The sequence below is a fragment of the Aplidium turbinatum genome, chromosome 17 (assembly GCF_918807975.1).
Source record: "Aplidium turbinatum chromosome 17, kaAplTurb1.1, whole genome shotgun sequence".
In the NCBI taxonomy this organism is placed as follows: domain Eukaryota; kingdom Metazoa; phylum Chordata; class Ascidiacea; order Aplousobranchia; family Polyclinidae; genus Aplidium; species Aplidium turbinatum.
In genome coordinates, this window is record NC_137488.1 from 12,336,575 (window position 1) to 12,348,726 (window position 12,152).

A 12,152-nucleotide genomic window follows, 5' to 3' on the forward strand; every position below is an offset into this window, starting at 1 on the left:
CACGGTAAATTCCACTGACTGAGTGGGAGAAAAGCAAGCGGAAGATTGACACTTCTGTGAAACTTGTTATATCTCAATCAGTAAATTAGTCTTTTATACGTTGATTTCATGGCTGCAGACGTTAACTCAACGTAAAAAAGGGCTGTACCATAACGCGCACGGTGTGGCTAGTCACCGATGCGTAACTGCGAGTGGAGGTTTTGCCCAATGTCACGTCAAAAGAACATAGGCCCCTGTCAACGCTGCAGTGTAGCCTACGCTTTGCACGTGGCTCTTCACAGTATGCTCAATAGGTCAAAAGTGTGTTTCTTCAAAGTTTGCTTATGAAAAAGCTAATTATTTTTTATATGTTGTGCCTCATGTGTAAGCCTATGTATGGGTTACTAACGTTTACCAAAAATAGTAGCTTTTAGTCTTAGGCTAGTAAAACATTCTTGCTGTGTCGGTTAAATCTAAAACTGGCTGCTGTCTTCTAGCTCGGAATAAAGTTAACCCTTTTCATCACCTGAACTTTGAGAACCGAAGGTGTTGGCTATAATCTAACCATTTCACTTGGTAACAATTGGGGTAACGTTGGACTTCTGTCTACACTCAGTAGATTGGCTACAGAGCAATACATGTGTAACGAAGGTTGTCATATAAGTCAAATTGTAAAATCAACAGCAAACGTTCCACTTTGTACGAAGGCTACGTTGAAGTTTCGAAGCGTACTCATTCATTTATTTTAAGGGCGTTGATAGCGTCGTGAGCATTGTGAGTGTTCATTAGAACAAACAATTCATCACAGACTGGGCCACTGGAAAGATACACAAACGCTTTAAAGAAGTTTACAAGTTTGACAAACAGCTGAATAGGCTAGACTTACTTCAGCATACTTCGCTATGGCCTGTCTTGGGAATGCAAGTAAACATTCACTGGATAAAATCCACCCTGATTAACATCGCTTCAGATGAAATCTTTCTGGTAGCTTAGCTTAAATATCCATGGGCTCCGTTAGAGGGGGGCCGCGGGGGTGATTACCCCCCACCAATCGGAGTGGAGGGGTAACTAATGCAAAATTACCCCCCCACTAATGTAGAGATAAAAATTTCATTTTTACTATATTTTTTACTTTTGTGTTTAATTTTCATGTTTTTATTTTGTTGCACAACTTTTTGAGGTTTTTGCTTGGAAACTCCGACTCGCAAGACAACGCCAAGTCATCTATGGCCATTGGCCAAACTATGTATCCTGTCAAAAATATACCGTACGCATCACAACGCGCTATGTGTGACGTTATAGTTTCTCACTGCTACAAATCGTTTAATTTCGCTTTTACCACTCACGAACGAAACCCACTGCAGTTGCATTGTTTTAATGTCTTTATATTTTCGGTTGCTTGCTTTAAAAGTTAAAGCATTTTAGCTTCTTTTGTTTCTTTAGCTTCTTTTTTTAAGCTTTCAGTAATGCGAAAGAGGGTCTGGGGGGCGACCACTCAGAAGTATATATGATGCGATAATCCAATAAGCCCCTTGTCGATGTCAAGACGTCGTTCCCGCCCCTGCTTAAATTACCCCCCACTCTCAGGAAGTGTCCGGAGCCCCTGTAAATATTATTCAACAAAAAAATGAAACTATTTTCGGTTCAGTTGTTTTTATTTCTGACCATCTCAGTGAAAACAATACACGTCAACATAGGAAAGGTCTAGAAAATTGTGGGAAGATATTTATCAGGGTCGCTTTTTCCACTGTTTTTTACTCCTCTCTTCACTTTAGATTGCTCAACCCGTAGCAAGTTTTGAAAAACAATGTTAAAAAAGTTTCATTTTCGGATAACAGGAGCCATGAAGACATAGTTATTTTTAAAGCACACAGGGCCGGATTTAGCTAATGGGGGGCCCGGGACACTTTTAGATGGGGACCCCGTGCAAACATTTTTTTTTCGCTTACGGCGCGAAAAACCACCTCTACATCTACAGCAGCATTAATCCAGCACTGCAGAGCATTTTGCAGAAACTTGAAAGGCTGAAAGAAAAAAATAATAATAACACAAAATCACATTTTTTTCCACGTAGGGGGGGCCTTCAAAAGTCAGGGTGCCCGGGGCACCTTCTGCGCCCCTCCCTAAATCCGGGCCTGAAGGCACAGCGATAAACCAAAATTGTGCAGTGTTAAATTTACTGGTGTTATTCTTACCAATAACTTGTGTGATAATGATGACATTGCAAGGCAAACCAGATCTTCATACTGCATAGCGAACATGCTCAGATATAAATTCAACAAATGTAGTGTTCTTGTAAAAAATGTGCTTTTTTGCACCTACTGTTCTGCATTTTATGCTTCTCCCCTTTGGTGTAATTATTCAATATCAGCTATTAATCGTCTGAAAGTTGCATATCACAACTCGTTCAGAATTCTGTTCAAATTGCCTAAAATTTGCAGCATTAATCACATCCAAGTAAACCACAACGTGAACACTTTTTATGCCCTGCTACGAAAGAGCATTGCTAGCTTTGTAAATCGGTGTTACAGCTCTTCTAACTCCTATATCAAAGCGTTAATGACCTCTGAGTGTTTCGCTCGTTCAATGTATTTACAACATTATAACCGTACTAAAAGTAATTTGCGTTCTTCTGGTGACTATTTACTAGGTTACCTCCTGATGTTAAAGATGATAACTAGCTTTTGTATTTCCGACGTTTCGTCAGTCAGCACGACTGACTTTATCAAGGTGGCTAAAACAGGTTAACACAACCTGTTCAGCAACGATGGCACAACACAAAAACGTACTGATAAAATGAATAAAGTAAGCAGCAAGAATCAGAATTAAAACACGCAACAAGACACCTAGAGGTTAAACTGAATGCAGTGAATGCCTAAAACCAGTAGGCTGCTTTCCAACAGCGTAAATTTATCTATCTATTGGGCCACCGTCAAGAAACATTGAAAAGTCATCAGACAAGACAGAAACCAAGGGAATTGGCAATAACAATGATAGAGAAGACGCACTGAGAATGGAAAAGGTGAAGTTAAAGTTAAAGTAATTTTTTGTACACAGAGGGAAAATTCTGACCATCTTTCTGGTTGAGAGCATGTTGTGCTTTCTGGTTTATGTACCACTTTTCTGTAAATAATCTTTTTGTGTAATCCTTTTCAGTTTTAAGAATGGTAGCGTTGGTCCAAGTAATTTTATGGTCTGAATTTATAGAATGTTTGCAAAGAGCGGAATGCTCCGGACGTTGAAATTTAATAGCTCTTTGGTGCTCGTTGATTCTAGATTTAAGGTCACGTTTTGTCTGTCCAATGTAGATTAAATCACAGTCATGACACGGAACTTGGTAGATCAATCCAGAAACTTCACCTTCTTTCATGGGGTCTTTAGCCGAGGGAAGGTATTTACCTATTGTCAGATAGGGTTTCATCGCAACTTTGATTCCTATGCCATAAAGGATACGCTGAATTTTGTCGGTTACCCCCCTTATGTAAGGAAGACAAGTAAAAGATTTATAAGGAGGAAGCGAAGGTTTCGGTTTGGGTCGCTGTATGCAAGCAAGTTTTCGTGGAAATCCGTTGAGCATTAAAGTATTGTGAATGTTTTTCTTGTGGTGTGAACGTTCAGAATCATCCGTTATGTGAGTGTCCAGTCTGTTGTACAATGTTTTGGCCACTGTGAGTTTTTGATGCTTGGGGTGATGTGAGTTGAACTGCAGGTATCTGTCTGTATGTGTTGGTTTTTTGTGTATGGTAGTGGTTAGTTTTTTGTTGTTGCTATGGCGAACCACTTTAACATCCAAAAATGAAATTTTGCCGTTGACCTCATGTTCTATGGTAAATTGAATGGATGATGAAATGCTGTTAAGTATAAAGTATAATAACATATAAGTATAATAACATATAAGTATAATAACATAAACCAGAAAGCACAACATGCTCTCAACCAGAAAGATGGTCAGAATTTTCCCTCTGTGTACAAAAAATTACTTTAACTTTAACTTCACCTTTTCCATTCTCAGTGCGTCTTCTCTATCATTGTTATTGCCAATTCCCTTGGTTTCTGTCTTGTCTGATGACTTTTCAATGTTTCTTGACGGTGGCCCAATAGATAGATAAATTTACGCTGTTGGAAAGCAGCCTACTGGTTTTAGGCATTCACTGCATTCAGTTTAACCTCTAGGTGTCTTGTTGCGTGTTTTAATTCTGATTCTTGCTGCTTACTTTATTCATTTTATCAGTACGTTTTTGTGTTGTGCCATCGTTGCTGAACAGGTTGTGTTAACCTGTTTTAGCCACCTTGATAAAGTCAGTCGTGCTGACTGACGAAACGTCGGAAATACAAAAGCTAGTTATCATCTTTAACATCAGGAGGTAACCTAGTAAATAGTCACCAGAAGAACGCAAATTACTTTTATTATAAAATGCCTGGTGAACAGTCTCTCTCTGTTTTTATTATAACCGTACAATGCTTGTTGTTTGATTTTCAATTATTTTATTTGTGTGTGTGTGCTGGCGTGTTTTTATGGACCTCTATCTTCTGGTCTGAACCAAATAAAAAAAATAAAAAAATAAATTGCAAAATGCGCAGTGATAAAATCAGTGTTTTTTGGCCGAATAAGAAACAATGTATACAAAACCGATTTCTCCTATCTCGTTAGTTTTCTTTTTTCTCAGAAAACCTATTAATGTAAAATAAATTTCGTTTAAAGTTGTCGCATCCAGTGGCGTAGCCAGGGGGGGCAGTGCCGGATTAACCAAGTGCGGGGCCTGTAGCAGATTGATTTAATGTATTTTACAGATTTGATATTTTTTTATTATAGTGCAGCCGCTTTCGCCCCATCGTGTTTCGCAGATAGGCTAGTGTTTCATCAACTTCAATTTTGAAAATTATTTCTCTCCAGTACAGTTAGTTACCATCATACATAGATAAATGCGTAACAAATTGTCAATGTCAGGAAACGTGGTGTCAATATTGTTTTCTTTAATCGAAGTGAAATAGTTGAGTTCTGAAGAGGAGCAATCAATAGCAATGTGCTTTACGAATTGGTGTATGCCTTGCGACGTTGCTCCAGCCAGTGCAGATTGTAGGCTGTCCAATACTGCAAGGAAAACTTCCACCGGGAATCTGCCTTTAGTTGATATCTATTGCATCTGAAACTAAGCGGCCACTGCCTACATTCTCATCGTGCGTTCGATTTTGGACAATTCTTCTTGTGCTTGTTGGTCGGTAATCCGGCACTTAAGTCAGCTTCTACGCCTCTGACTCAAACTGAGCGAATTGTTCTCTGAAAGTCTGTAGGGATCCTGCCAAAGAGGCACACAACGCTGAAGCAATGTTGAGATTTTGCCGCTTTGTTTGAAGAGAGGCTTGACTTGTTTGGAAGCGATCGGGTAAGCAATTTCAAAAAACCACTAAGATTCCAATTTCGAGCAACTCCATTTTCTCAAGGAGTCCATTTGTCTGCTGTTGACATTCTGCCTTTTGCTCTTGGTCATTTGCAAGTTTCTCCGGTGCCTCCTTTTTGAAAAGAAAACGTTCTTTAATTACCTTATCTTAATGGCATCAGTTCTTTCGGACCATCGTGTTTCAGAGAGCTTCTTTAGCACTCCACCACCTGAACACTCCAGAACGGACCACCGGTGTGTTGAAGCAGCAATAGCCCAGGATAGATATTTTCAACGAAGTCAAAGAACTGAACTGTTGCTGGACACGATTGTGCAGCACGTACACCAACGAAATTCAACGAAAGAGTATAGCATGGAACATATTCTGCAACAGCACCAATTTTTTTTTTTTGACAAGTGGCTGTAGGCTTACTCCGTTATATTTCCCGCTCATGTTGGACGCGTTGTAATAACTCTGTCCAAGGCAATCGGCAAGATTGATAGCCTACTCTTCTCACTGGTGTACAGTGCAGTCGAATAATCTTTCCAACAACTAGTATCGTGGGCTCGTGGCACTGGATCAGGCAGTTGCCTCAAGAGGAAATTACCAGTTTTTAAAGTTTACAATAATTAGGAAGGGATAAGACGTTGGGACTAAGTAATTTAATTCTAAAACTATGGTATTCTCCCATGCCATTCCAGTTTGCAAGCCAAAAATTACTTACCAATTATGTTCGACAGTTTTTTTGCAAAAAAATGTTTTGTTCACCAAGCGCGGGGCCTTGTGAAGCGCGGGGCCCGTAGCAGCTGCTACATCTGCTACTATAGTACATCTGCTACTATAATCACTCTCTTTATGTCTCTAAAACAAAGTTTGCTTTATTTCAAACGAAATTGCATTAAAAGAGCGTGTTTTGCCAATACCCAAATATCTCAGCCAAGAATTAGCAATAAGAAAACATAGAGACTTAGCTTTATTTCCGAAAAATGCCGAAGAAAAAATGATCTTATCCTTTTGCTATGCCACCGGACAGCCCCATTTTACAGGAATATTCATACTCACATTTTTGTTAAAAATGCTCTCAGAATGCACCAAATTCAAAGCCATTTTTCAAAATTTTCTTGGGGAGACCCTCCAGACCCCCGCCGCTGGGTGTCGTCTTACGCAAAGACGCCGTCAACCCCCCCCCCCCCCTTTCAAAATTCTTGGCTACGCTACTGGTCGGGTCCATGAAGAACAATGCCCACCCTGGCTTGTATCAGGTTCATTTACGCAAAAATTTTAAGTAACTTACTTTTTAATATTTTACATCTGTTTTACTTTTATCTGTCAAAATGCAACTTAATTGGTGAAAGCCTTTCCTCAATTTCACAAAAAAAAACGGATTTTGCACAGTAACCTAAATGAAACTGTGATGCATAGCAAATAAAATTAAGAGCGAGATCACCGGAACAGCCGCTTTTGCTAAGTTTGTAATTTCGTAATTTTTATGTCGGTTGATTTTGAATCTCTATCTCCGGACTGACAAAGTCTTTGATGGGTTATTTCTGATAGTTTCGAATACTTGTAGAGGCTTCTGACGCAGAGCCGGTTACCGAGATTGACAGAGTAAAGTCACCGAGGAATTATTCCATATGTTGTTGCCGAGGAATTTTTCCATCCACTAGGTGCCCTGAATGGAGAGCAGTCTTAAAATGCGTTGCTCAAGCGCACATCCCAAGAGCCGAACCAGCGCCGCGTGATCTTGAGTCGAGAGCTTAACCACCATATGGCATTATGTAGCCACCTGTTTTCTAAGAAAATATTGCAGTGATTAAAACTTTTTAGAATTAAGTATAATATATGAAATGAAAACCAAAAAATATAACAAACATGTGCTGGGTGGTAAAGTGAAATTTATTAAGACTTTGAAATATAGCAGTGAAGCTGAACGGGCTTGCGCTAAATTAGCCTAAACTGGCCATAGCCAGTAACAAAGCTTAAGTTTCGCAAAAGGCTTCTTCGGGAGCCACAGAGATTCGTCTATTTTTGAACATTTTTCAACTTTCGATGCTTTCATTTCTATTGCTTGCAGCAATCGCTGCAAGTGCATTTCTTCACATCGAAATGGAAGCATCGATTCGAAGGAAAGTTGAAATGGCGTGAAATTAGCTTTGTTAGATATAAAACTTAATTATGAGTTTCGAAAGATGCTATGCATTTGCAAAGCTAACCTTCACATCGACATTGCCTAACAAGTAAATGGATTGCGATCAACCAGGTTCTTAAAATAAAGCTTTATCAATAAATTAGACTATAGCCTACATTCCTACAAGTATCGAACCTGACTGATTTTATTTCCTTGTTATGTTTAATCATTTGGTTACATCATAAAAGAAGGATTCTTGCAGGTCTATTTACCCTAAATTATTGTTTTCATCCTCAATAATACCGAGAAACCGAACAGAGGCTAACACATGCCAGCGTCGTCTTTATCACACAGTTGTGATACGTATTAAGCAAATAAAGTTTTTGTGCTAACTAGGGAATATGTTTTAGAGAGCAAGATGATGTCGCAAAAGAGGTCAAGCAACAACGAACTAACTTAATCTTTTTTGGTTTGACTTGATTGTTGAAAATGCAATAAACTGAAAAGTTTCGATCAGTTCTACAGTTGACCGATTTCTATATTGTTTATTATATAGACCGTATGAAATAGAAAATTAATTAAACATTATCTCTTCTCGCAACGATGCCACCGAGTAGTCCACCCATTTCAGTGTTTTGAGTCTTATCAGCACTGCAACAACCTGGGCTACGAGCAAAAAGGGTTTATATTAAAAATAAAGCAATAAACCGTAGTAGAGAGTAATTTACGCGGTAAAATTTTCAATTTTTAATATGGGAAATGCCGAATTGTATCAGCTTGCTTAATACCTTCTGTGTTAAATGGGCTACATATAGCAAAGAGCGGTGTGCAAGAAGATTGTAAGTCACATCTGCTTCCACTGGTAATAGGCTTATTGTGGGACCGTACCGTCTTCTACCAAGAAAAGCGTACAAGAAACTATCTAATCGGATATTGAAAAGCTATACACAACACCAATATCCTATCCATCGGAACAAGATGTTAGATAATATTATCGGCCATCGGCTTGAATGAATAAAACATGTTAGCTGTGCGTGCGACGATCTGTATTCTACAACTCACTCTCAACGTATATTTGATCTTAAGCACACAGAACGAACGGTTCCTGATTTTTCTTTTATTAGCACGCGTGTTTTTAAAAGTTAGTACGGTACATCCATACACAAGTCCCACTTTAAAGTAACGCTAAGCGCGATTGGCATCACTTTTCAATGAAATTAAACAAGCACTCTGTGCACAGCAGACGTTTTGCAACTTCAACAAAGTTAACAATTGCAAACACGTAATAAGCACGATGAAACGCCAACATTTCGTTCACAAAATCATCAAACGAATTTAGGCATTAGTAAGCACGCGTATGTAATGTACTGAATATAAATTATCATAGGTCCTGGCTTAACAGACACTACCAATCATTTTCTTTTTCTGTTTAAATTAACATGTACTCTAAAAGGTCGTTGTTAACATTATAGTATTCACATTTTTCTCAAATACAAATTATCCCTAATATAAACCACAAAAACTTATTGCGTTCAAATTTGTTTGTACTACAGTAGGCCATTAGAAATCACAAAATATGCGAGTAACACACGCACAGTATGCTGTACGACTACGTTCCCAAAGACCTGTACCAAAATCAACAGCAAAGGTTAACATGGGTTTCGCTTATTGGTCTATATATCTCCAGCTATTGTGGGCAATTTTTGAGGAGCAAAATAAGTTAGGTGGTTCATGTGACCAAAAGCACTTAGTACTAGTAGAACCCCTCTAGGTATACGGTAGTTGGAACAATAACTTGGTGTTTTTGCACCTGGCATATAAACGAGTTCCATGTAATATCCCCTGTTGCACGCTTCCACAACATTATTCGTGTGTAATCATAATCCTGAATTAAACAATACATACTTAAAATAATTGACATTACAGCACACACAAATTGAAGAGGAATTTGCATTCCCAGCTCATAAACTGAAGTTATGTTTGCATTAACTTGAAGCCGTGCTACAGTTGTCAACAACAGCAATCAGCTAATAATAACTAATCAGCTAATAACAGCAATCTCACATAATCACAAGCAGCCTACTTTTTCTTTGCATAATGCTTTAAAAAAATTGCTAGTTCTTTTTGCAACATTTTGCTTTTTCAGTTAAACTTATCAAATAGAAATAAAAAATGAACTGTTTTCCTAACTTTGAACAAAACTGTTTCTTTAGCTATGCAATTTTGTGTTGTGGTACAAATCATTTAACTTGCACAGAATTTTTAGGTATTCTAGCCATATATCCTCAGTTGTTCTCATCAAAATGTACCTGGACTTAAACAAATACAGGTAAAATGTCAAAAATACAAAATTAATAAATGAATGTTAACAGGTTTTCAAAATGTTTACTCGCTGATGGCAAAAGCTGAGTGAAAATAAGAATAGTACCACCTATATGACTATGACTATAATACAAATCACAGATTCTTGTTTTTAGATGTACTTTCTGCATGTAAATGCACCACAAATAATGTTTTCATGTTTTGCATAGACAATTGACCTAATAGCTAAAAAACATTTTGTCATTGATAAATTTGCTGTAAATGCTTTTACTTCAAACAATTCAATACCAAATTTATTCAACTCAACAAAACATCTTCCACAATGTCAACATTAAGAAAATTAATCACTCTAACAACGTCGGTATTTCAAAAACTATACAAGACTCTACAATTGAAGTTGAATGAGTTTCGCTTTTAGCAGCATGATCGTTGCTTACTTCACAGTGTAGATTCAAACGATCTGTTATAGCCTGATGCTGCGGGTTCTTTTTGGCAATATCAAATTACACTAGCTTTCGGAACACAGTTCCCTAGTCATGTGCTATGACGAATGGTGTTGAAGTCAGTGAGTGGTTTTTTAAAATAGCTCTTTGTTTTAGCTTGAGGCTGCCGGCTGTTGAGTTTCTGTGCTGTTAGGCGTTATTGCTGTGAGGTTTTGTTGGATCAGTTGATTAGTAGATTAAGTGACGTAGTTCTTCCCTTTCGGCGCGGTTGTTGATTTTAGGTCAACTCAACTAAAATCAACAACCGCGCCGAAAGGGAAGAACTACGTCACTTAATCTACTAATCAACTGATCCAACAAAACCTCACAGCAATAACGCCTAACAGCACAGAAACTCAACAGCCGGCAGCCTCAAGCTAAAACAAAGAGCCATTTTAAAAAACCACTCACTGACTTCAACACCATTCGTCATTAGGGAACTGTGTTCCGAAAGCTAGTGTAATTTGATATTGCCAAATAGAACCCGCAGCATCAGGCTATAACAGATCGTTTGAATCTACACTGTGAAGTAATCTACAATTGAAGCTTAGAACAAATTAATGCATTAAAGGAGGATATATATAGTTAACTTGAAAATGTGGAACTGCTTCATTTTTATTACAAAAGAAATGGAAGAATAGCTTTGCGGCGACGAGGATATTTTGAAAATTCACGAATGTAATTGCGATGCTTTGCCAATGCCCACAGGCTCATTTGCATAAACCCAACAAAAGCAAATAACAATGCGACCAATGACTGTGTCATGACAGCAAATGCAATCCACGCTCCAACTTCATATGAGTAATTGGGACAAGACACAAAGTTGAAAAGCAGAGTAAAAGGATTTCCTGTTGAAGTTGGTATCTTTCGTTCAGTTGATCCAGGTGGACGCAAGTTCTTAAATGCAACATGAATGCTGAAATTTCCGAGTTCACAAAAAATAAAGCAGCCTAAACCAACATACACTTGCAAATCTCCATAAGAAGGCACGGTATACAGAGGATGGTTAATGAAGTAAGCCATCCAACCAGCAAAGGTCCAGTAATAGGCACAATTTCTGAACAGATTGCGAATTGGCATGGTGTTGTGTGAAAAGCGATGGATAAACTTGGTTTCCAGAAGTCTTTTGGCATAATGCACACTGTGGCAGATGGCTGCAATATGCACCACTTGCTGTTTATTATTGTTTTCATTTTCACCATAAATGAATGGACAACCAAAATAGAACATTAAGTAAACAAACAATGGCCCAGCATACTCAAAGTAAAATACCGAAGACCATGCTATTTGTGGACCAAGATCTTTGAAATACAAAACTGCTCCATTTCCGAGATTTAACTTACTCAAAGTATCAGCATCTTTTAATGGTTTGCCTTTTATATCCAATCGAAAAGACTGACGGTCCTGGTAATACTTAGGATACTTTTTGTACATAAGGTCTTTAATTGTCCGAACATTTGTGTTTCCAGGAACTCTTTCCAAAGAACAAAGCTTTACATTGCTCTTTGCATCATAAATTAGTAATTCCATTTTTTTAGTGAGAAACCTAAATCAATCCAATATCTATTGCCAACAAGTTTAATCAACGAGTTTTCAAAATAGCTTTTACATTTAGTGTAAAAACCGTCAAGTAAATGGATGAATGCAACAAAACAACAAAAAAATAAGGGGTGTAACCCAATGTCTCAAAAACTCATGAATTTTTGATATAAGGTGCACTTGAATGAGCTAAATCTGATAAATGAAATTTCAGTAAAATCCATCGAGAAATGGCGGAGCTACACTGATTTGATTGTACCACTAGAGGCGCTGTGCGCAATAAGATAAAATTACAAATATTGATAAAATTCGCAGTTCTAATG

General features: G+C 38.0%; 1 protein-coding gene across 1 annotated transcript; it reads right to left on the reverse strand.

Annotated features, from left to right (window-relative positions):
• Nucleotides 1-10,565: 10,565 nt before the first annotated feature.
• On the reverse strand, nucleotides 10,566-11,841 carry LOC145786638 (very-long-chain enoyl-CoA reductase-like). The gene has a single exon (XM_082598333.1). It carries the CDS (start codon nucleotides 11,818-11,820, stop codon nucleotides 10,909-10,911), a length of 912 nt encoding a protein of 303 aa, XP_082454459.1. The 5' UTR covers nucleotides 11,821-11,841; the 3' UTR covers nucleotides 10,566-10,908.
• Between the last annotated feature and the right edge of the window lie 311 nt (nucleotides 11,842-12,152).

Bases quoted from the DNA above. Each gene is read 5' to 3' on its own strand.
- LOC145786638 (XM_082598333.1), bottom strand. From the start codon at position 11,820: ATGGAATTACTAATTTATGATGCAAAGAGCAATGTAAAGCTTTGTTCT.